Source organism: Mauremys reevesii, linkage group 11 (assembly GCF_016161935.1).
Source record: "Mauremys reevesii isolate NIE-2019 linkage group 11, ASM1616193v1, whole genome shotgun sequence".
In the NCBI taxonomy this organism is placed as follows: Eukaryota; Metazoa; Chordata; order Testudines; family Geoemydidae; genus Mauremys; species Mauremys reevesii.
The window spans coordinates 35,105,939-35,128,553 of NC_052633.1; the positions used below are offsets into that span (position 1 = coordinate 35,105,939).

Below are 22,615 nucleotides of genomic sequence, written 5' to 3' on the forward strand. Positions count from 1 at the left end.
CATGGTTTCAAAACAATAGTGACTTTACTTCCTTTGCCAGCTGTGATTGAAGGGGGGAGGGTGGTTGGCTAACAGGGAATTAAAATTAACAAAGCGGGTGGGTTTGCATCAAGGAGAAACACACGCAAGTGTCACACCATAGCCTGGCCAGTCATGAAACTGATTTTAAAAGCCTCTCTGATATGCAGCACGCCTACCTAATCACCATGGTGTTTGGCTCTTCTAATCGCCATGGTGTTTGGCTGTTCAAAATTGGCAGCCAGGCGATTAGCCTCAACCTCCCACCCCGCCATAAATGTCTCCCCCTTACTCTCAGAAATATTATGGAGCACACAGCAAGCAGCAATAACAATGGGAATATTGGTTGCGCTGAGGTCTAACCTTAGTCAGCAAACAGTGCCAGCGAGCTTTTAAACGTCCAAAGGCACATTCTACCACCATTCTGCACTTGGTCAGCCTATAGTTGAACTGCTCCTGACTACTGTACAGGCTGCCTGTGTATGGCTTCATGAGCCATGGCATTAAGGGGTAGGTTGGGTCCCCGAGGATAACTATAGGCATTTCAACATCCCCAACAGTAATTTTCGGGTCTGGGAAGTAAGTCCCTTCTCGCAGCTGCTCAAACAGCCCGGAGTTCCTATCCCTTGAATGGGCAAATCCACTAGATTTATATAACACGCACAAATGTGGGATAGCTCGTTAAGAATACCAGAAGGGAACTTGATCTGAATAAGTCATAAACCCCTGAATGCTTATGAAAATGGCACAAGCTATTTTTTGTCCTGGAGCTATTATCTTTGTCACTGTGGTCTCAGTCCACACCATAATCCAAAGCATTTAAGTGTGTGCTTAATGTTAAATCCTTTGAAGCCAGTGGGAGTAGTTACATGATTAAATTTGAGCATATGCTGAAGCACTTTTTTGGATCAACACCTATGTTTGTATAAAGACTTAAGAGGCACAGTGTAACTCCTCTTTCTTTAGGGCTGTGGTGGGACTCAATAGTCTTTACAATTATAATAATTATTAACTATTTGCAAGACCTCACAAACCCCAACTTTTTCACATAAAATCACGTTGTGGATTGAATTCCCTTCCATGAGAGGAAAATCAAATTATGGCAAATATTAAACTGAGCAGGTACAAAGCAAGGAAGATTTAGGTGGGAAATGGCTATTCGTTATTTTATCTAAGAAAACAGAATTGCTTGGTTGTAAAATACAACTACTCTCTTGGACATTCTATAAAGATTAATCACCATGTGGTGTGGATGTTGATTATAAGTATGATGAATGGCTATCATAATTCAATGAACAGTTATTCTTTCTTTAAATGAGAAACTATAATACCTGGTTGAGATGAGTGCAAAAAATACAGAACAAAAAGAAGCTAGTAACTCTCTATTGAAGGACAAAGAATCTTTTTCTCAATAATGTAAATACTTTGTTAATATTTATATATGTTTACTGAGCTAGCTAGATCTGAAATAACTGAGTGGCATTTCAAATTGACATTATAACCCGATTTAAGAGAGGTCTGTTTGATACAGATTACCGGTATATTGGGATTCGTAGATACTGCTTTTTTTATGGCGCTTTTATAACACCAGCTAAGAAATGGAAAACAAAAGCTGGAATAAATGGTTAGTTTTCAATTTGGCAAAAGATCAACAATGGAATGCCTTAAGCTTTCCTTCCAGGATAAGTGTTGTTGGGGGCTTGACTTGATGACACTGAAGATGCCCTCCAGTCCTATATGCCTAGTATATTTATTAAAGATATGGGAAAGGGAGTGAACAGCAGGGTAGCAAAGTTTGCAGATAAAAAAATTCATTTGGAATAATCAAAACTAGACAGGAGAGAAAATTCAGAAGGAATTAACAAATCTAACTAAATGAGCAGCACTGTGACAGAAGAAATTCAATGTTACAAGCTAATACACTTCAGAAGGAATCATTTGAACTAATCATTCATATTGCTGGATTTTAAATTAACAGTAACCAGTTGGGAAAGAGACCTGGGCACTGTTGTAGACAACTAAATTAAAACCTCTGCTAAATGTGGCCCAAAAAGCTAATAAAATGTTAGGTTGCATAATGAATAGGTTAAAAAAATCCCAAAACATTATGACATAATGTAAATCTTTGTTATGCCCTCACTTAGAATTGTGTACACCAGAGGCAGGCAAACTATTTGGCCTGAGGGCCACATCGGGTTTCATAAATTGTATGGAGGGCTGGTTAGAGGAGGGGATTGTGGCCCGGCCCCCACCTCTTATCTGCCCCCCCGGGGACTCTTGCCCCATCCAACCCCCCCTGTTCCCTGACGGCCCCCCCAAGACCCCTGCCCCATCCACACACCCCCACTCCCTGTCCCCTGACCGCCCCTGGAACCCCACCGCCTCATCCAACCCCTCCTCTCATTCCTGACGGCCCCCCGGGACCCCTGCCCCATCCAACCACCCCTTCTCCTTGTCCCCTGACTTCCCCCGGAACCCCTGCCCCTGACTGCCCCCTGCCGCCCCATCCAACCCACCTTTCCTGACTGCCCCTCCCCCAGGATCCCTGCACCCATTCAACCCCTTGTTCCCCCCATGACCACCCCGTCCCCTATCCACACCCCCACCCCTGACCATCCCAAACTCCCCTGACCTCTATCCAATCCCCCCTGCTCCTTGCCCCCTTACCACGCTGCCTGGAGCACAGGTGGCTGGCGGCTCTACAGCCACGTCGCCCGGCTGGAGCCGGGCCATGCCACTGCTACCACCACGAAGCACAGAGCGCCAGGTCAGGCTGGGCTCTGCAGCTGCGCTGCCCCAGGAGCTGAGGCTGCGGGGGAGGGGGGACAGCAGGAGAGGGGCCAGGGGCTAGCCTCCAGGGCCAGGAGCTCGGGGGCCGGGCAGGACAGTCCTGCAGGCCATAGTTTGCCCACCTCTGGTGTACATGGTTCTGGTCACCTTTTCTGGAAAGAGATATAATGGAAGTAGAAGGGCTTCAGAGACAGGCAATTTAGGTTATTAGAAATATGGAGAGACTAATAGGATAAAATCCCCAAAAAATGATACTGTTTGGGGCTGAGGGTTACAATATAAGCTAAGAACAGGATAAACGGAATAGAGCAGGTACTTTGGGTGCTGCTATTTACCTTTTCTCATAAGGCAACAACAGGACATTCAATAAATACTAAAAGGGCAAAAAATGTAAAACTGCTATAAAGAAATACATTTTACACAACTCCCAATTAACGGATGGAACTCAATGTCACAGGCCAAGAGATTAAGAGGGTTCAAAAAAAGAGAGTAGACATTTATATGGATAATAAAAACACCCACAATTTATATTAAATGCATACAACCATTTTTTAAAATAACGGATATTAACCTGAGTGCTTCATAACATAAACCAACCAGCCACCGGCTGTGTGGGTTAGGAAGAAACTTCCTCTATGGGAATGCGTAGATGCTGCAGAGTTGTCCTGTGTGCCTGCTCCACAGTTGCCCATCCTATGCAGAGTGGAACTTAGGTGGTTCCAGTGCACAGAGAGCCTTCTGCAGCTTCTGGATTGCTGGGTGAATATTTCCCTTAGATAAGGATACATTCTACTCCAGGTATGTACATGCATATTCATATATGTCTCAAAGCTGTGGCCCATCCCTTAAATACCAGCTGCTATTTCCGGAAGTACTCATTTCTAGAGCACCATATTTAAGGGAATGACAGCTATAGGCTAGAAATGATAATTAGCTAGCAGTGAGATGCCTTTAGAAAGGACATAAGCTCAACAGTTTCATGAGTATCATTACTTCGAAATCAAAGTACAAATAACCATGGACTTTTTCTCTTTTAATTGCAGGACTTCAAGAGAACTATAATTATGCCTTTAATATTATACTACTTACTGTGTATGGGTTTCCGATAAAATTATCTGGAATGTAAATGTGAGAGGTATACCTGAGAACCTGCAATTAGTTATATATGCCTTAATTCATAGCTAACTGATGCTGCATAAATATTAATAAAACTTGTTTTTAAAGCAATTTATTAGACAGCATCAAGGAACCCTCTAATTTCTACTCATCCACTGTGAAAAATTGATTTTTTTTCTTTTGTTCTGCATCAGGTGCTGTCCTACCATGCAACATGTTCAAAGGCAGAAGTTGACAAATTTAAGGTAAGGATTTACATTTACATTTAGCGTACAAAGCAACTATAAGATAAAATGAATGTAGGTCAGATAAAAAGAAAAACAAAAAGTCAGTTTTACTTTTATATTAAAAATAGACACAGAGGCCATTTGTACAAGCTGTTAATGGATGAGTGAGCATAGCTCCAAAAGACTCGTGGTTAAGATAAGTAGTCACAACTTCAGTATCTGCAGTATCTGACAGTACTTCTAAACTTTCTGAGGTTCTTGTATTACTCGATGGGTAATAGAAATAAGGTATTTTCTGTGCCAACTTCCATTTTCTTTAGTACAGCCAACAAATTTAAATAATTGCATATTGAGAGTGAGGAGGCAGCTAATAATTGTGTGTGCATGCTGAATCCTGCAAGATTATCAGGAGTTAATTTTTTAAGAAGGGACTGTGATGGTTCGGTCACAGAGACCCCCTTGGGACTAACACCTGATGTGCTGAGATTACCTCTGAGCCTGTTTTCCCTGCCAGCTTGGACTCTGGAACCCTGCCTTGTTGAGCCAGACACGGTAGCCTGCTGCAACACAGACTAGGTCTGGTCCTCGCCCCAAAGCTGCAGACTTTAACTAAAAACTGCTCAATAGGTCTTCTATCTCCAATACCCAGACACCCAGTTCCCAATGGGATCCAAACCCCAAATAAATCCGTTTTACTCTGTATAAAGCTTATACAGGGTAAACTCAAATTGTCTGCCCTCTATAACACTTACTCTGGGTTCATTAATAAACAAAAGTGATTTTATTAACTATAAAAAATAGGTTTTAAGTGGTTCTAAGTAACAACAAAGTAAGTCACCAAGCAAAATAAAGCAAAACCACGCAAGTCTAAGCCTAATACATTAAGAAACTGTTTACAGGTAAAATCTCACCCTCTGAAATGTTCCAATAAGCTTCTTTCACAGACTAGACTTCTTCCTAGACTAGGCCCGATCCTTTCCCCTGGTACAGTCCTTGTTAGTTCCAGCAGACATCTTAGGTAGAAACTAGGGGTTTTCTCATGAATGGCAGCCTCCTTTATTCTGTTCCACCCCTTTTATAGCTTTGGCAGAAGGCTGGAATCTTTTGTCTCTCTGGGTCCACACCCCTCCTTCTAAATGGAGAAGTACCAGATAAAAGATGGATTCCAGTCTCAGGTGACATGCTCACATGTCACTGTAAGACCTCATTCTTCATTACCCATGGGCTGGCCCATGCACACGTACACAGGAAGGCTTGCAGGTAAATAAACCCATTCACAACCAATTGCTCTAGTCAATGGGAGCCATCAAGATTCTAAGCTGCCATTAATGGCCCACACTTTGAATAATTACAATAGGACCTCAGAGTTATACTTCATATTTCTAGCTTCAGACACAAGAATGATACATACATACAAATAGGAGGAATACATTCAATAGGTTATAACCTTTGTTACGATACCTTACAAGAAACCTTTTGCATAAAGCATATTCCAGTTACATCATATTCACACTCGTAAGTATATTTCCATAAAACATATGAAGTGCAACATCACAGGGACTACTCTAGTTTCTGTCAACACTCCATGTGTGCAAATAGCTGCCTTTGACTGACTGCCATTATTTGTCTTCTGGAGTGCCTTTCAAGTTATAAATGACATTTTTGGGAGAATACATATTGTCTCCTCTCCTATACACAGTGTATATCAGGCTGATGGGAAGGTTAGATGTGGGCTGTAACGCTCAGCTCTGTCTCCATTGCTCCTGACCTGGCTACTCCAATGTAATGATTCAGTGTCTATTAATTTGGGGCATGGCTAGCTGGCTGCAGCTTAATCTGGACAACAGTGAGATGATCTAGGTTGTTTGGGGAAGCAGCAGAAGAGTTGGAAAAAATTATATTTGTGCCTGCATTGATTGACAATGTGGAACCACCACTTCTAATTCAGTTGTGTATGTTCATTTTGCTATTATATGCTTAGGCAGCAGTTGTGGCCTAGAATGCTGTTTGCATCTGTGCCTGATGAAAAGAGTGCAACATTTTCTTTCACATGTGTACCTTGCCACAGTTATCCACACCTTTATCACCTCAAATCTATAGTTCTGTAATGTGTTCTACATAGGAATACACCTTGAGGCCACTCAAACTGAATCTACTTCAGAATATTTTCACATGCTTAATACATTGAATTTTGTGTCAGGAGCCCAAAACACCAGTGCTCTGGGATCTGTCCTGGCTTACATTAAGTCTCTAGGTGGAATTCTAGGTGTTGCTCTTAGCCCATAAAGCTCTCAGTGGTTTGGGGTACAGGCTGACATTTTCAATCATCATCATCAGCTGTTCCATATTAAGTGACAGGACAAGTTCAGCAATATTTATAGCCAAACCCAGCAACCACCTTCATCAGCACTGGTTTCAATGGATTCCTTGGCACAAATATATTATTAGGATAGAAGACCAGTGAATTCTGACGTATATTTGCCAAGGAATGTTGCTACACAGTCATAATCATATGATCGCCAAAAGTTTTAGTGGCATGATAAAATTGCCAGTGGTGGTCATAGACTGAACATCCAGCCAGGCTGCCTTACGTACCTACCTAGAGATTGATCAGGCTGGCACGTGAGCTGCAAATAGGCTATGTCCCATTGGGATTTTCCTTGGTGATGACAACAGTGACCTGAGAGACCACCTCTGACCCCATGTGATGCTGCTACACTTGCCATAAATGGAGGTGCTCATGTTGAAGCCCCCGTCTATAAATGGGAGGGAACTGTTGGTGGTATGTGCTCCGTAAGGATCCCTTGACTATGGATCTCACTCCACAATATGATCCACTAGAGCCAGATTTAATATTTGTTGGTGGATATTCATTTGTATGTCAAGGAGAGTGAATAATTCTTAAATATATTTTGTATTTGAATTTATATAGGGGATGTATGTTCAGACAAGGCTGGGCACATTACAGATTTTTATAAAAATACATGAATACATTTCCTCTGTCTCAGTCTTGTTTTTATATCTTTGCCGTCTTGTTTATATGTTGGCCTTATCTTTTTGTTCTTTATTTTATCTATCCCCAAAATGTTTTTTCCTTTTTATTTTTGGCTACATAAACTTTTAAGTATTAGCTGTTACAAAGTGATAAAAATGAATAGATATACTTGAAGCTTATTCTTCCTGAGGCTATTGTCTATTATCTTATTTTTGTTGTATCACAATAAATCCAAGGGATTGTAGTCTAGGTTGTTAAAGAGTTATTGATGAAATTCCAATTAAAATCAACTTTAATTGTTGCAGCTAAGAATAATGCACACTGCTACAGTGGATGCCCTTTTTAAAGAGTTGCAATTCATCAGAGAAATCACATCACAAGCAAATGCCATTTCTAAGTTCCCGAAGTAAGAAATGACACTTTGCTTGCTATTGCTGCTATTCCCCTATTAAGAATTCACTCCCTCCCCCTCCCCAAAAAAAGAAAAACGAAATAAACTTCCTTAATTGAAAGTCTACTTAGGCTTTGTAAAAATCTGTCAGGGAAAGTAGTGGAAGCACCATTGGCTGGGAGGCTGAAATCCATACTGGGCAGTAGAGGAGGAAAGGTACAGTACTGAACATTGTAAAAATAACATGATGATAGGCCATGTAACCTAATAGGACTTTCGATATCTGATTTCTATGATTGTCTCGTTGTTATAGCTCCACATTATACTTAGTTTTCTACGTTTTTGAAGGAATTCCACTTCTTGAATTATTGGAATGTCCCTCTTAAAAATACCTCGTCACTGATAGAAGGCAACCCAGTTTTGAGACCTTTTAAAAATGCTTACATTATTACAAGTTGCTGTCTAAATAACCCAGCATTTGGGGTCATACCAAAATGTTATTATTGGAGGTTCCATCTCAATAAGAAATCCAATGATATGGATCATTGCTCTTTGAAAATTCATGACACGAGCCTTTTCACTTTTTATCATTAAAAAAATGGACTAAAATAATGTGAAAACACGTTTACTCTACTGTTTTTGTCTATAAGCACTTAGTTTCTTAGCATACATTTCTCAAAAGGCTAGTGTGAGAGGCAGAACTCTATGAAATGTAGGCTTGGTGTAAGTGGGTACAACCCTACTGACTTCATGGAAATTCCCCCACATACACTGCTGTCAATGACACAGAAGAATGATAAAATGTAATTTAAGTAACTCGCTTTCTCATATGATGAGAGAGGAAGGTTGGTCTTTTGGCTAGGGCACCGGAGTGGACTCAGGAGATATAGGTAGTCACTTCTGCCACATACTTCCTATGTGGCCCTTGGACAAAAATCACAATTTCTCTGGGTGTAATTCAGGCCCATTGAAGTGATTGGGAGCTTAGCCAATGTCTTCAACGGGTCTAGGATTTCATTCTTTTTCCCTCAGATCCTCGATTTGTAAAACTGCATAATAATGCTTCCTTCCTGCAACCTTTGTTTGTGTTGTCTATTCTGATTGTAAGTTCTTAGTGTGGCAGGCTGTCTATCTGTGCACTGTTAAGGTGTATACAGTACTTACTACAGTAGGGCTGTGATCTCAGTTAACAACAAATGAAACGTTAGGGCCCAAAGCTGCATTTCTTGCCAATTTAAAAAAGTCATTGAGAGTTTGGGGTTGGCATACAATGCAGATTGGGACCCTTTTTCAGTTTCTGTAGTTACAGAATAACAAGTGGATTTTAGATGGGGGAGGGAATTAGGGAAATTGACACCACTAGAGCTACTAATTAAAGACAATCAAGACTAACAGTATTAGGTTTCCCACCATTGTTCCCATAATTGGGATGTGTACAGTACTCCTATCTTCCATTGGAAAATGGATGTTGCTTCTGTGAATGATGTACAAAAGTAAAAGAATAGCACAAGTAACAGACATATAAACATAATATTATACTATGGTCTACAGCTGAAGAAATAGTTTTTAATAAATAAGGCACTAGACAAATTTAATCTTTTCCTATTCACAGCATGTCCATGAACAGATCCTCTCAAATTTATTTGCTACTCAAAATTATTCAACATTTTTTGTAATGTTCATTTAAACTCTGATGGCTTGCTATTTGGATCTATGTTGCTTAGTTTGGACTGGTCACACAAATCATATTGTATTATTTCTATTCTCTGACTTGAACAGCATAGTTCTTATAGGCAGAGTTTTGCTGCAACTGCTTTGTTTCCAGGAAGCAAATTTAAAATTAGCCTTCTGTAAACATTTGTGAGCATGAGGTTAAAATGTGCTTTCCAGAAGTATTCTTGCACCTAAAACTCAATCATATGAATGTTCACAGGAATTGAAGACAAGAGTGATAAATACATAGATGAAGCAAGGTCCTTAAAAATACAAAGGAATATTTCTCTAATTTTTGTTTCAGGATTATTTTACTTGTGTTAATGAAGGTCATGGGCCTGATTCACCACTATATTTCTCCCGATTTACATCTGTGTAATTCCATTACAAACAAAATGAGTTACATCAGCATAAAACTGGCGTCACAGTGGTGGATCATGCCCCATATCTACATTAATTCGTTTTCTTTATTTTATTGGGAAACTAGGACTATTTGTGTCTTTAAAAGCTGTGTGCCAAGTCAGAATGGAAGTTAAAGTACTCTGTTGTCTCTTCGATTTAAAATTAGGCCGACATCTCTAATTTCCATACTCCCATTATTAGTGTTTGGCTAAAATCATTTGTAATATTATTGAACAGAAAAGCCTCAGTTATAAAGCCGAATATAGGCTAAACAGAGTTTGGTTATTTCCTATAGAGTATTATATTGCCTGGCTGGCACCTTCTCATTGGGATCTAGGTTCACCAAGCCAGAAACATCATTGTCTTTTTCCCCAGTGCTATCCAGATTTAGAAATCCAGCCTTCAGGAGTAAAGAATGCAGGATTGAGCCTCAGGATTGGCTATTTTAAGAAAGAAAGTCACTGAATTCTGAGATAGGATTAAACAAGTGCTGTGTATTAGATCAGATAGCAAATAAACACACCCACAAACACACCTCACCTTAAAATTCAACTAATGTATTTTACAGAGAGAATATGCAAACTCCTCTCTTGATGTGTAATATACAAGAAGCTATTTTTAAAAAGCTAACCTAATTGTGCAGCTCTGAATGGTATAAGCCAGATCAATATTTAATGGCTATGATGCATTATTTATAGCTTTTTGAGATAGTCCCTTCTGTAGGGTGAACAGTACACAGGAGAGCCACATGACAAAAATAATGGATTACCTACTGTACAAAATCTTTGATTCAGAATGTAGTGATAATAATATATCCCTTCTGCCTCAGCTACTTTGGCTTTACTCTGGCTCATAAAGGACTGGCCTAATTGTGGAAAATTGAAAGTTGTGCTTGGATTTTTGTCTCTTAAAAATTACAGCTATTTCACAAAATAAAGATTGAGAAAATTGAGCTAAAAAAGGGAAACAAATTTTACTACTGCTATTTGACCTCACATTCTAAACAGTTGGACACACTGATTAGGCAACTTATTTGCATAAATTGAATTCTGTGAAGGCACCAGCTGTAATGGTATAAGATGAGTTTAGTACAGCCATTATCTGAGGTTATAATTTTATACACATTCTTAGATACTCTGTGATGGACAGTGCAAATAAAATTAAATTGAAATTAAGTTAAAATTTTAAAAAATTTACCAGATCTATAGATGTAAAATAAATTGGAAAAATTTCATTACAGTGTTTCCTTTTTAAATTTCCACTAAAAAAACCTCTAGTTATTTCAATTGAATAATATTGAGTTCATGTGGCAAAAACAAATACTCTTTTCTTGCAGGACAGGTGGAATGTTTAGATTCCAGGATGATGTCTGTATATCTGTCTAGTGTATTTATATGGGGTCTGCCACCATAGTATCTAAGTGTTTGGATCTAGCTAGGTTCCCAGCTCTGTCACTGATGGATCACATGAGTGAGAAGGGCAAGTCACTTCACCTCTTTGTTTTGTTTCCCCATCTGTAAAAGGAGGATAATATTCAAACCCCTCTGTAAAGCTCACAGATTCTTGAACTAGTAGGTACTATACCAATACAAAAGATTATGATGAATCATCATAAAGCTGTCCAAAATGCATTGGGGTTTAGGCTGAAAATTGAGATGGTTTTGATGTTTTTTGTGATTATTAGCAAGTCCTTTATTTAAAGATCTTAGGATTTTAGTAGAACATCTCTTAGAGAACAGTCCTATAGAATCTAATAGGAATTAAACAGTAGGTGTCTATAGATCTTTATTAAAATTCTGTGGAAATTACCCCACAACATTATGGAATTTAGCAGAATTTTTTTAAATAGGAGTATTCTATAGAATTTCATAGGGAAGTGATGTCTCTATATGATTATATGCTGTGTTAAAAAACAAGTGTCAAAAAGCAATATTGCTGTTCTGATTGCAGAATGAGGGAATGCCATAAATAGCAATATTAAATAATAAATGAGTACCTCTAACAGAGAAAGTCGACAACATTATAGTCAAACTGGAATATAAATCGTACTGATTTTAAAGCTCTACCTTGTTGTTTTTATCCATAAACTACAGGAAATTCATTTTCTATTACTGTAAATAACAGGAAAATGGAAGTAGATAATACAAGCAAGCAAGACATTCAGTTATGTTTTTTTAAGAATTCTTCACAAAAAGAAACTGAACATTATTTACTGATTGTATTTTACTATACATCTAAATCAAAGTGCCTAACCTCCAGGTTACTTTTACAGATATTAAAAATAGATTCCTAAGGAAAAAATATGCCCAAATCAGCAGTGTAAAGAATGTCATTGATATTTTTCCTTTAATGCTGGCTATTTTCACTTTATTAGGTAATTGTTCTCGCTACAATAATGATATTTTGACAACAGTCGGGTTGAAAAACCTTAAAAAGGGAACGATGTAAGAAAAGGGATTGATGTTGACTAATTTACCCCATGATAAAAGACTTCATGTGTTAGTGTGTTGCTGCTATGTTGTTTATATTGGAAATTTTTTCCTTTTGTTGCATTCGTTGTGGTGTCCAGAAATACTGCCTCAGGGCTTAGATGCTGTTTCCAGTTTGCTTGTTTTTCCAAACAAATGTTAGAGACATTGCATCATTCATAGCAGGAGGTGAAATGATTCATCATCCAATATAGCTATTGTCTTTCCTTCAATCTGATTGGTCACCCTGCTCTACAGCAATCTCGTCATCTGAAAAGCTCTGTGGAAAAAATGCAGTCCAGCATTATTATATTCAACCAACCACAATGCAAGAAAGATAAGATGTAGTCCATAGAAAATATCATCTGAATGATAGAAATATCTGCTTTATGATCAAGCATCAACACTTGTCAAATGATAAAGTAGTATGCTTCACTCATGAACACTTACATGTGAATTTAAGTTTATACTGGAAAAAGACATGTAGATAGTAATAAAGGCAGAGTGTCTGTACATACAAGTCAAGTCAGAACTAGTCCAGAATGACTCCTTACTCTAGGAATGATCACTCATCTTATGAAGCCTCTCATTATGGATCTGATTGTGAACCACTTACAATGGTGAGCAATTATCCACAGAAGTAGCCTATTGACACTGAGGCCTGGTCTACACTACGCGTTTAAACCGAATTTAGCAGCGTTAAACCGAATTAACCCTGCGCCCGTCCACACAACGAAGCCCTTTATATCGATAAAAAGGGCTCTTTAAATCGATTTCTTTACTCCTCCCCGACGAGGGGAGTAGCGCTAAAATCGGTATTGCCATGTCGGATTAGGGTTAGTGTATGGAATTTCTCACTATTGGGAACACCGGTTTCCCAATCTGGCCTTATTAGGAGCATTGTATTGATATTTGCTCTAAATACTGACAGAACTCTAGTACAAAACTGTATAAAATTACATATTTTGTACAGATCTAATCTGACATTGGTCAGAAAACATGAAAAATATTTTGTTTTTCATCAAATTTAATTTCACTAGAACTTTTGACCAGCTCTAGTATTGTCTACATACTATTTGAATGCTAAAGGAAGATTTTCATCTTTAAAATCATATTAAAAAGCAAAATCCTTTATATTAGTGATGGGGGGAAATTGCTTTTGCTTTTCTCAGTGTGGGTAATGAAAACGGAGTAGGCAGTTTTTCTTTGTTAAAAGCCTAGTTCACTTTCGGGCTCCTTTGCTCTAGCAAAACGCTGCAATGTTTTGGTTGCAAATGCTATTGGAAAATGCTTGATTATTTTTTCACAACCTTCTACTGTAATTGTTTTTAAAATATTAATGGTATTATTCCTATAAGTTTATTTTTATATTTTTTTTTGCCAAAGTTAGCTTCGTAACATCTCTTTACATTTTTTAGGTAGAGCCAAATGGTTTTCATTTGAGCTAGAACCTCTTTGCAATTAGAAAGTTTAGGAGAAGTCAGAAACTGGAAATCCATAAGAAATAAATCCACTGTGAGATTAACATGTTTGGCCACTGGGTGCCATCCTTGCTCCATATTAAGGCTGGTAGTTGAGCAGCATTTCTCTAAAAATGTAAAATTCTAAAGAAGGTAATTCCAGTATAATTTCAAACTGTAATAATGTTTTCGTGTGTGCACGTACTGGAATATGTTAGCAACATAGACAGTTTATTGCTGTTGCACAGGGGAGTGAGGTGAGAAAGAACCTAAAGAAATACCCTCATTGGTTCAGATCTGTTAACATCAAAGCCCCATATCAAAAATTTCATTTCACAAATCTCTGTAAACTAATACAGGAGTGAGGGGGGAGGGCTGCTATATCCTACATGCATGCAAGTAAATTTGTTCCCAGGAGTAATTTCAGTTGGACTTCACTGGGACTACTTGCTGGAGTAAAGTTACTCAGGTGTGTAAGTGGGCACACAGAGGCCATTGGGCATATATCATACAGACAGAATCTATTATTTAGTATGTAAAAGTATGTGATTACAGTTTGGCAAAAGTTTATTATATTGTTTCATTACCTGTCAGATCGATGCAGAATTATTTCAATCTACAGAGTTCATGCACCTACTTATTTTCCTCCTAGCAAAAGGCCAGGCATAGTGAACATATTTTCTGACAGAAGAAATATGTTGGTAGTTTTGCATTTTCAGTCTTTTAAATTATAAACATTTTAAATATGTGAAAAATTTGATTCCAGCACTTCTATTTCTTGCTGCAACTGCACAGAGATTGTACAGATTGCACCCCAGGCGAGAACAGTAAACTGAATATTTTATGAGACAATTTCTGTGACGGGTTCTGTCATCTTTCACTTTGCAGCAAGCTATATCCAGCACTGTGAACAAGAACAACAACTGGGGACATGGCACATCAATGTTTCCTAGTGTAGTTATGATCTTGTACAGATCTATATATTGCATTTTAATAGTGTAATTGACCCCACTTTGTATCCCCACGAGTGTCATGGCACTTAATACAATCCCTGGTTTACTATAAACTTGAAGGCAAAAGAAGCAGATGCTTTGTGTCTAGGCCCACATAGGCTCGACCCCTAAATGGGTTCTGGATAACCACTTGCACATCTTTACTATAGAAGGTAGAAAGGAAAGGCTGTAAACATCCGATGCATAGAAATATTAGTTAGTTAATAAAAGGACTTTACGGTGTATAGTCCAATTCAGTCTCCCACAACCAGCCCCTTAGATAGGGGACAGTCTCCTGTAGAAACTGCCTGACAATTCATACTTCCTCAACTCAAGTTACTGCTCAGCGGCCTTCTCCATTGCCATGCATCAAGCACATTCCTTCATGATGTAGGGATAGGAAGTAGTAGCAGTAGTTTCATCTGTCTCCTCCCCTTCTGCCACTAACCGACAAACCTCGCCTTATTCCACTGTTCCTGGATTCAGCCTCTTTTATGGTCCTTGTTCCAAATCATCATCATTATTTATTATTTGTATTGTGAAAGCACCTGAAGGCATTGTGGTAGGTGCAGTACAAACCCATAAAAAGTGATGGGCCTTGCCCTGAAGAGCTTACAGTTTAAGTCAAATGGCTAATCAGCTGGCTTCCTTCAGAAGAGAAGACTATAAACGCACCACAGTTTAACCACACATTTTTGAGCAGGCGGCTGAACTGCTTTTAGGTCACTGACTATGTTTGCTTCTCCTGTCCTCCTCAAACCATTCATTACCTGCTTGGCATCTCTCCAGCCCCACTAGAGCCACTTCCACCCTGCCGACAAGAGAAGGAACTATTCTTCCTTTGCTACCGCTTGGGCATCCTCCTGGTTCCTGACTCTCTTCTTGCATCTTCAGGACCCCAGGTCCTTTGGAATAGGGTCCTCAGGAAAGGCAAGGGAACTGGCTTAGCTCCTGAGAAGCCACCACTCACTTAATCCCCTGTGGGTCAGTTCTATTGCTCTGGAGAAGTTTCTGGTAGCTGTGATATCCCAGAAATTGTGACATTCTGTTGTGACAACCTGCTGACAGCTTTGGGCGTTTCTTTGAATCAAAAAAGAAGTTTTACACGGTACTCTTGTAATAATATATATGCTTGATTGACCCTCTTCTTGTTATTTAAGGCATTCAGCACTCATTGAAGGTTAACTAATATTCCAGAAATCGTTGAGCATTTTCTGTCACAGCTTTTCTCCTACCTGAATCTGTAGGGGAGTATAATGTGAATCTGTAGCATGACAATGATATCCATGGAAACAGACTGATATCATAAAACAGAATTATGACCACGCAAGATGAAGTAAATGTAGAAGCTGGTTTGCGTGGGTGGGAAAAAGCTCTTATTCATCACACACAAATACTTCAATAATAGCAAAGAGAATACACAAAGATAAATTGTTTTTTGGGTTTGAAAATCTCTTTTTCCAGTTTGCATCAATATTGAAGTCCTTTTCAGTAGTAAATGTTAACAACTGGGCTTTAGAGTTGCCATCACATTAAAATAAATGGAGGAAGTTCCTAAGAGTGTCTGAGCTTTTGTTTTACTCTGTTTGCAGACTCATCAAGACAGCCGTACACTGATTTTTATAGTAAATACAAAATCTTTGCGACTAACAGGGCAAGAAACCATTTTTGAAAGCTTTAAGCCATAGCAAAATATCATGAATTTAAACCCCTGCTTGATTAGCGTATTATATGATGAGACACTCTGTCCCAGAAATGGGAAATAAAAAGATATTTTGTTGGAAATTTAAAGATGCTTATTACTACCTATTAACATTTTAACCTACATCTTCAAATGATAAATGAAGGGAAAGAAGAAAAGGAGAGGAAGAGAGAGAAGGAGAAAGTGGGAGATGATGGAGGAGAGGATCAGAAGTTTGAGTTTGGGCCCAGTCATTACTTAGATAGGAAACCTTCAAGGTGAACCCTAGAGCTGCCAAAGGTTTTGTTAAACCTTCGACCTCAAAGCATTTGAGAGATGGATGAAAGTGATTCCTGTTTGTACAGATAATTTACAAAGTTTGTAAAACACTTTGGGATCCCTTAGGAAGAAATGTGCTAAATAAATATAAGTAATTAATAAATATTTATCTTAAGCATTGAAAGGGCAGGTGTCTTCAGAGAGCTTATAAAATGTCCACCTTCTCTCAGAAATCCATTGCTGAGGACTCCTCCTTGTCCTCCTTTCCCTATCTCCTTAAAAAGCTTAACTGGGAGTTCTTACACTCCATGGTTAGGTTCAGTCATTGGCATGGAAAGGTGTGCACCCCATGAAGGAGAGGATGTCTGTCCACTATCAGGGCTGAGCAACGTTGCAGAAGTCTCATACTCAGCTTCAGGGACTGGAGGGAAGGTTAGCTTTGTGTCACTGTATAGTATGACAGGAGCCGCAGGAACTCAAGCTAGCCCTGTTAGCTTTGCAAGAGCCATAGTAAGGCAAGACTTCTTTAGGGAAAAAAAAAAAGCTGACAGTGTCAAGGGAAGCAAGCCGCCCTGAAGGTGCCTAAGATGTGATTTAATGACTCAGCATGTTGGGTATATTTTTAAAACCTGTACTTGCAACTCAATGGAAAATAAAAAGAACAAGATAAAGATGAAATTTTGTAGGAGAACTTTGAGGTTTTCTAGATGCTTTCCTGTAAATGGGTGTTATTTGTTTGAAGGTGTTGTTAATTTGATTTTGATTTAAAGTCAATTTAACACAATTCTGCTATAGCTGTCACAGTAGATCTGAAATAAGATTTTATCCATAATGGAACACTAGCCCACTCATATTTGCATAGCTTCTCCCATCTGTCACTATTCTGCCAGCCTGATATGTTACAAACACTTAGGGAAAAAAAGCTGCATAGGCCAAAAGGAAATCTTTATCCTGCTTCATTAATGTGCATGTTTCCAGGGCTGTGCCAGCCAGCCATCTGACTGTACATCAGATTGCATAGTTCAACTTTTTCTCTGCCAATGGGGTCAATACTTGCAATTGCATCAAGCTGCAGCAGATGGATCAAATGCAGTGAATGCAGCTGGTTTAGAGTTGGATAGAAAGTAATTTAATACCTGCACACATCTACTGCAAATGTATTTTTAAAGCCATCTTCTCCTAGCCCCCCTTCCTCTCTCACACCTTCCTCCTTCCCTCCTTCAGAGGGAGAGTTAGAAGACTGAGGCCTGGTCTACATAAGTAGGGGATCAATCTAAGTTACGCAACTTCAGCTACATAAATAATGTAGCTGAAGTCGACATACTTAGATCGACTTACTGTGGTGTCTTCACCACGGTGAGTCGACTGCTGCCGCTCCCCTGTCAACTCCGCCTGCACCTCTCATGGCGGTGGAGTACAGGAGTTGATGGGAGAACACTCGGGGGTCGATTTATCACATCTAGGCTAGATGCAATAAATTGACCCCCACTGGATTGATCGCTGCCCGCTGATTCAGCGGGTAGTGTAGACATGCCCTTAATTTGGACCATTTCCTTTGCCCCCAAATGACCCTGGATTTCTCCCTCCTCCTTTGAGAAGCCTGACTATTTCCCTTCTCCCTTACTGGGCTCTCTCCACTTGCTGGATCTTCTGGGAGGAGCCACTTGACCTCTCCTCTCCTCTATTTCAGGAACAAAAAGCTGGCTTCCTTGCCCTCCTGCATTTACATGGGGTGGGTAGCCCACCCTCTCCCCCATAAAAGCAGGTTACGACCTTGTGGGGATAGGCTGCCTGTAAGTCTGACCCCTGTTCTGCAGTATGATTTGGGAAACACTTCCCCTAGTCTTGCTGCTTGTGGCTCTTTAATACTCTGGGGCTGGGACTGCACTAATGGATTAGTATTAGCTCTTCACCTATACAGGTAACCATTAAAAAAAAATCAACTGTTACTACATGGTGGTATATGGCACACTAATTATTTCCAATTCCTCTATTAAAATAGGTCAGAAGCACATTAGCTCTCCATACGTGCACCTTGGGAGATCATTGTTTGGAAAGTTCTTGCCCTGTAGAATGCCTACACTATACTCACATATTTTACCCCTAACAATAATAGATGGTTTAGACCATTAATCACTTTTATTTTATGTCTCTGTTCTTTTAAAACAGCCTACACAGAGGGAAAAAAATCTGTCATTTTGTTTCTATGTGCTAGAAAACAATTTTAACTGAAGATTGATTTTAACAACATAGAAAAAAGCACAGAATACATTATTTATTATATTTTGTGACAAAATTTTGAAATGTAACATTTTTATTTCAGTACTCTATGACATTTATCTCTGTTCATGAGTCCTAGTTTGGAAAAAATAGCTGATTCTGAAAGGATCAACTAACTGATCAGAAATATTTGAAAGAATGACTTAAAAAGCTGCAACTGTATTTCAGCATTTACCTGTGGAAACACTGAGTCAGCATCTGAAGTGTTGTTCTAACCATTTATCCTTACTGGCCATTATCAGAATAAAATTTAAAAGTCCCCAAACCTGTGTGTCATACACACATAGGTTTATACACTGAAACACAAGGTAAATATCAGACTTTTGTTCTCAGCCCACAATCATATAACTGGAAGGGACATTGAGAGGTCATCTAGTCCAGTCCCCTGCATTCATGATAGGACTAAGTACTATCTAGACCATCCCTGACAGGTGTTTATCTAACCTGCTCTTAAAAATCTCCAATGATGGAGATTCCACAACCTCCCTAGGCAATTTATTCCTGACAGGGTGGTTAAGCACTGGAATAAATAAACCTCCCTTGCTGCAATTTAAGCCCGTTGCTTCTTGTCTGCTCCTCAGAAGTTAAGAACAATTCTTCTCCCACCTCCTTGTAATAACCTTTTATGTACTTGAAAACTATTATGTCCCCTTTCAGTCTTCTCTTTTCCAGACTAAGTCAGAGTTATCCAAATGTTTTGTTTAGGTGAGCGATGTGTTGCTTAGCAAGTGCTTTTATTATTTAATAGAAAAAGCTGAATAGTTTTATTAACTCAGTGAATTTTGTTAAAGTAAATATTAGTACTAATAATGAACATATGTAATATTTGGTTAGACCACCATCCAAACATGGCTTTCTCAAACAGTGATGAACACACTTTTCCTGTTCTAATTTTGTATGTAAACTGGGTTCAGCACTGGTAACTTGCCAACTGAGGACAAAGCAATATAATGCTTTTCATCTGCAGATTGCAAAGCACTTTGCAAAGAAAGGTAAGAATTATTGTTCCCATTTTATAGATGGGGAAGCCATGACATAAAGAGGTGAAGTGACTTCCCTAAGGTCATTCAGCAGGTCAGTAGCAGCAGTAGAGTCAGATCCCAGATGTCTTGACTTCCAGGCCAGTACCATATTTCCTCAAACACACTGCCCTCCTTGCATAGCTTATACTTTGAAAGCTTTTTCCTCTGCTGGTGTCGCTTTTATACCTTCTTGAGAAATGGTGCAAGGGCACTTCTTTGATCTTTACTTGACAAAGGGGGAGACAAATAAATTGATCCCAATCTATCCATCCCCAGAAGAACCAATTTTATTTATGTATTTATTTATTTTGCAATGGGCTCAACCAACGTGTCTTCTAAAGTGAAAATAAGTTGAATAAAAAATAGGCATATCTGATGTGGCTGGAAAACACTTATATTGACAATACTGGAGCAGTTGCTCAATAACACCCAATTCCTGTGAAAATATGATGCCTGCAATGCTGCCAAGGTCAGCAGAGTCTCCTAGGGGAGTCAGTGCTTGTGTCACATTTTAAGCTGCATGAGGGCAAGGCTAATTGAGGTACCCTTTCTGTGTAGTAACCCCCTACGTGCCCTATCAATAAGCAGAAGCAGCTATAGCTTCGGTGCTTCAAATACTGCAGTATGCCAGTTATCTTAAGCATTCCAGGCTCTGGTGTGCACCAGTGTGCATACAGCTTACCTACAAGGTTCGAATCAGAGGGCGATAGAGTTAATTTTTGCAGTGGAGAAAGAGGCACCCAGACTGGTTATGTTGATGCACAAGTGGAACTCTCTGGGCAAGAAAGGAGATGTGGAAATCTGGAAGGTAAGGGAGACTGACAGACCTGTGGGTGATTAAGTGAGGGGTGTGTGTATAAGGTGTCCATAAAGCTCCCTCAAACAACCCAGATTCCTCCTACTGTCTCCACTATTAAAATATCCCTGATCTAAAACAATTAGCTCCATTCTCTTTAGAGAGAGAGGCAAAAAGGTATTTCAGATGTGCCACACCTTGGAGACACTGGGTTTGGCCTTGTGCAGTTGTAAATGGAAGCAAAGTTTGGCCCACTACAGTTAATACCAATGTCTGCTTGTAAAGACTTTTCACTTAAAAGTGTCTTTACATTTCTTTGCACATATAAAATATGCAGGTAGTTTTTATGGGGCTTTCTGTGTAAAGAAATAAAGGTATTTGAGACACAGAGATGAAGCCTACACAGTAGGCCATTGGCAGAGCTAAGAACAGCATCCATGTCTCTCAAGTGCCAATCTACTCTGTCCACTTGGTAAGACGGCCAGCATAGCAATGAATATTTTATAAGCAGGATACTGTAGAATCTGCTGCAAATTTGAATGTGTCAAATATGGAATAAAGGAAGACTAAAGATGCTCCGTTGTCAAAGATCAACCTAAAATATCTTACAATTCCCAGATTTCACCCCAAGATATAGTACGATCCCCTGCACTGTGTTCTTATTATCAATGGGAAACCCAGATTTCGATCTGTGTAAATAAACAATTCTAATTATTCGAATGACTACCGTTATGATCTGATCTGTCGGAAGTTTGTGAAAGAAATTCCTAGTGCTGCTTACCAGTGTGCACTGGCTTCTATGAATCATGACTAGACAAGGAGCAATTCAAGAGACAGGAGAGATTACAATCATTGCCCCTTTAAATTTCCACAGTTGCCCACCTCCTGTCTCAAAGAACTACAAAACTGAACACCACCACTTAATATTCCAGGTAACTGTTTTATGTGTTTCCACTATGTTCTAATTTCTCCCTGTGTAAGAGTTATTCTTCCTAGAATTATCTCTATCGACAAACCATGTCTTGACCCTGATCTCTTGTCTGTATATCAGGCTAGCGGAGAAGAGTAGACTAGTGTTATGTTAATTTAGAGTTTGATACAGCTTTGGTGCTGGAAAACAAGAGTCCCCTCTTATCTAGAAGAGCTTTGGTTTGTGAGGCCATTTGGGAAACCTGTGAAGTAACACAATTTTGAGATAGTGGTAAATATTTCTAAGTCTCAAAATAGAAAGGCACTTGCCATGAGCTTTTGACCGGCAGCCATCCACAAATTATTCAGTAGGGGAAATATTTTTCCCAAAAGTGGTTTAAAGACATCTGGTTTTGTTAATGAATTTGAGGGTATTTAATATTTAGTAATACATTTTGCAAATCTTTTCAAGGGCAAGACTGCAGTTTTGGCCAGTGTGCCCGTTTTAATGCGATATATTATTCAAACTGAAAATAAGATTAAAAGTAAAGTTGTTTGCAGGAACATTCACCAGGCTAAATGTGACCCCAGGTTTATTTCCAGTATGGAAAACATACTTAGTGAGACTAGCAGATGTTTCCCATTTTGGTTTGCTTGCTTGCTCTTTCCCTGCATGTGATTGCTTTTTTCAGCCCCTACAGTATGAACACTTTAAAACGCTGTGTGTTTTTTTACTGCAGAAGCTGATTATATAATATTATATATACACACACAGCCTGTAAGAACACAAGTGAATAAATATTTATCTATCTTTTTTCATCTAGTTATACGCTAACATAAAGAAACAAAATCTACACAGCCAATATGTTCTAAGAACAGAAAACATGATAAAATGCTTGTCTCCAGCATTGCTGAGGTATAAGCACCAGAGTTTACCTTTCAGCTGAAATAATAAACTCTCAGTGCTTCCCAAATCTTGATTTTCTAAAAAGTTTCTTTGTTTAGGTTCTGCGCCCACCTTATATAGCCATAGAAGCCTAGGATCAAACCAGTGATCCATCCATTCCACTATGCTG

General features: G+C 39.0%; 1 protein-coding gene across 9 annotated transcripts in view; it reads left to right on the forward strand.

The window, feature by feature from the left end:
* Positions 1-22,615, forward strand: part of PDE11A (phosphodiesterase 11A) — a 219,773-nt gene that overhangs the window by 138,265 nt on the left and 58,893 nt on the right. For all 9 annotated transcript variants that reach the window (XM_039494567.1, XM_039494563.1, XM_039494564.1 and 6 more), the window contains one exon: positions 4,119-4,169. In XM_039494567.1, the coding sequence (XP_039350501.1) occupies positions 4,119-4,169 (51 nt within the window). The remainder of the gene's footprint in view (positions 1-4,118; positions 4,170-22,615) is intronic.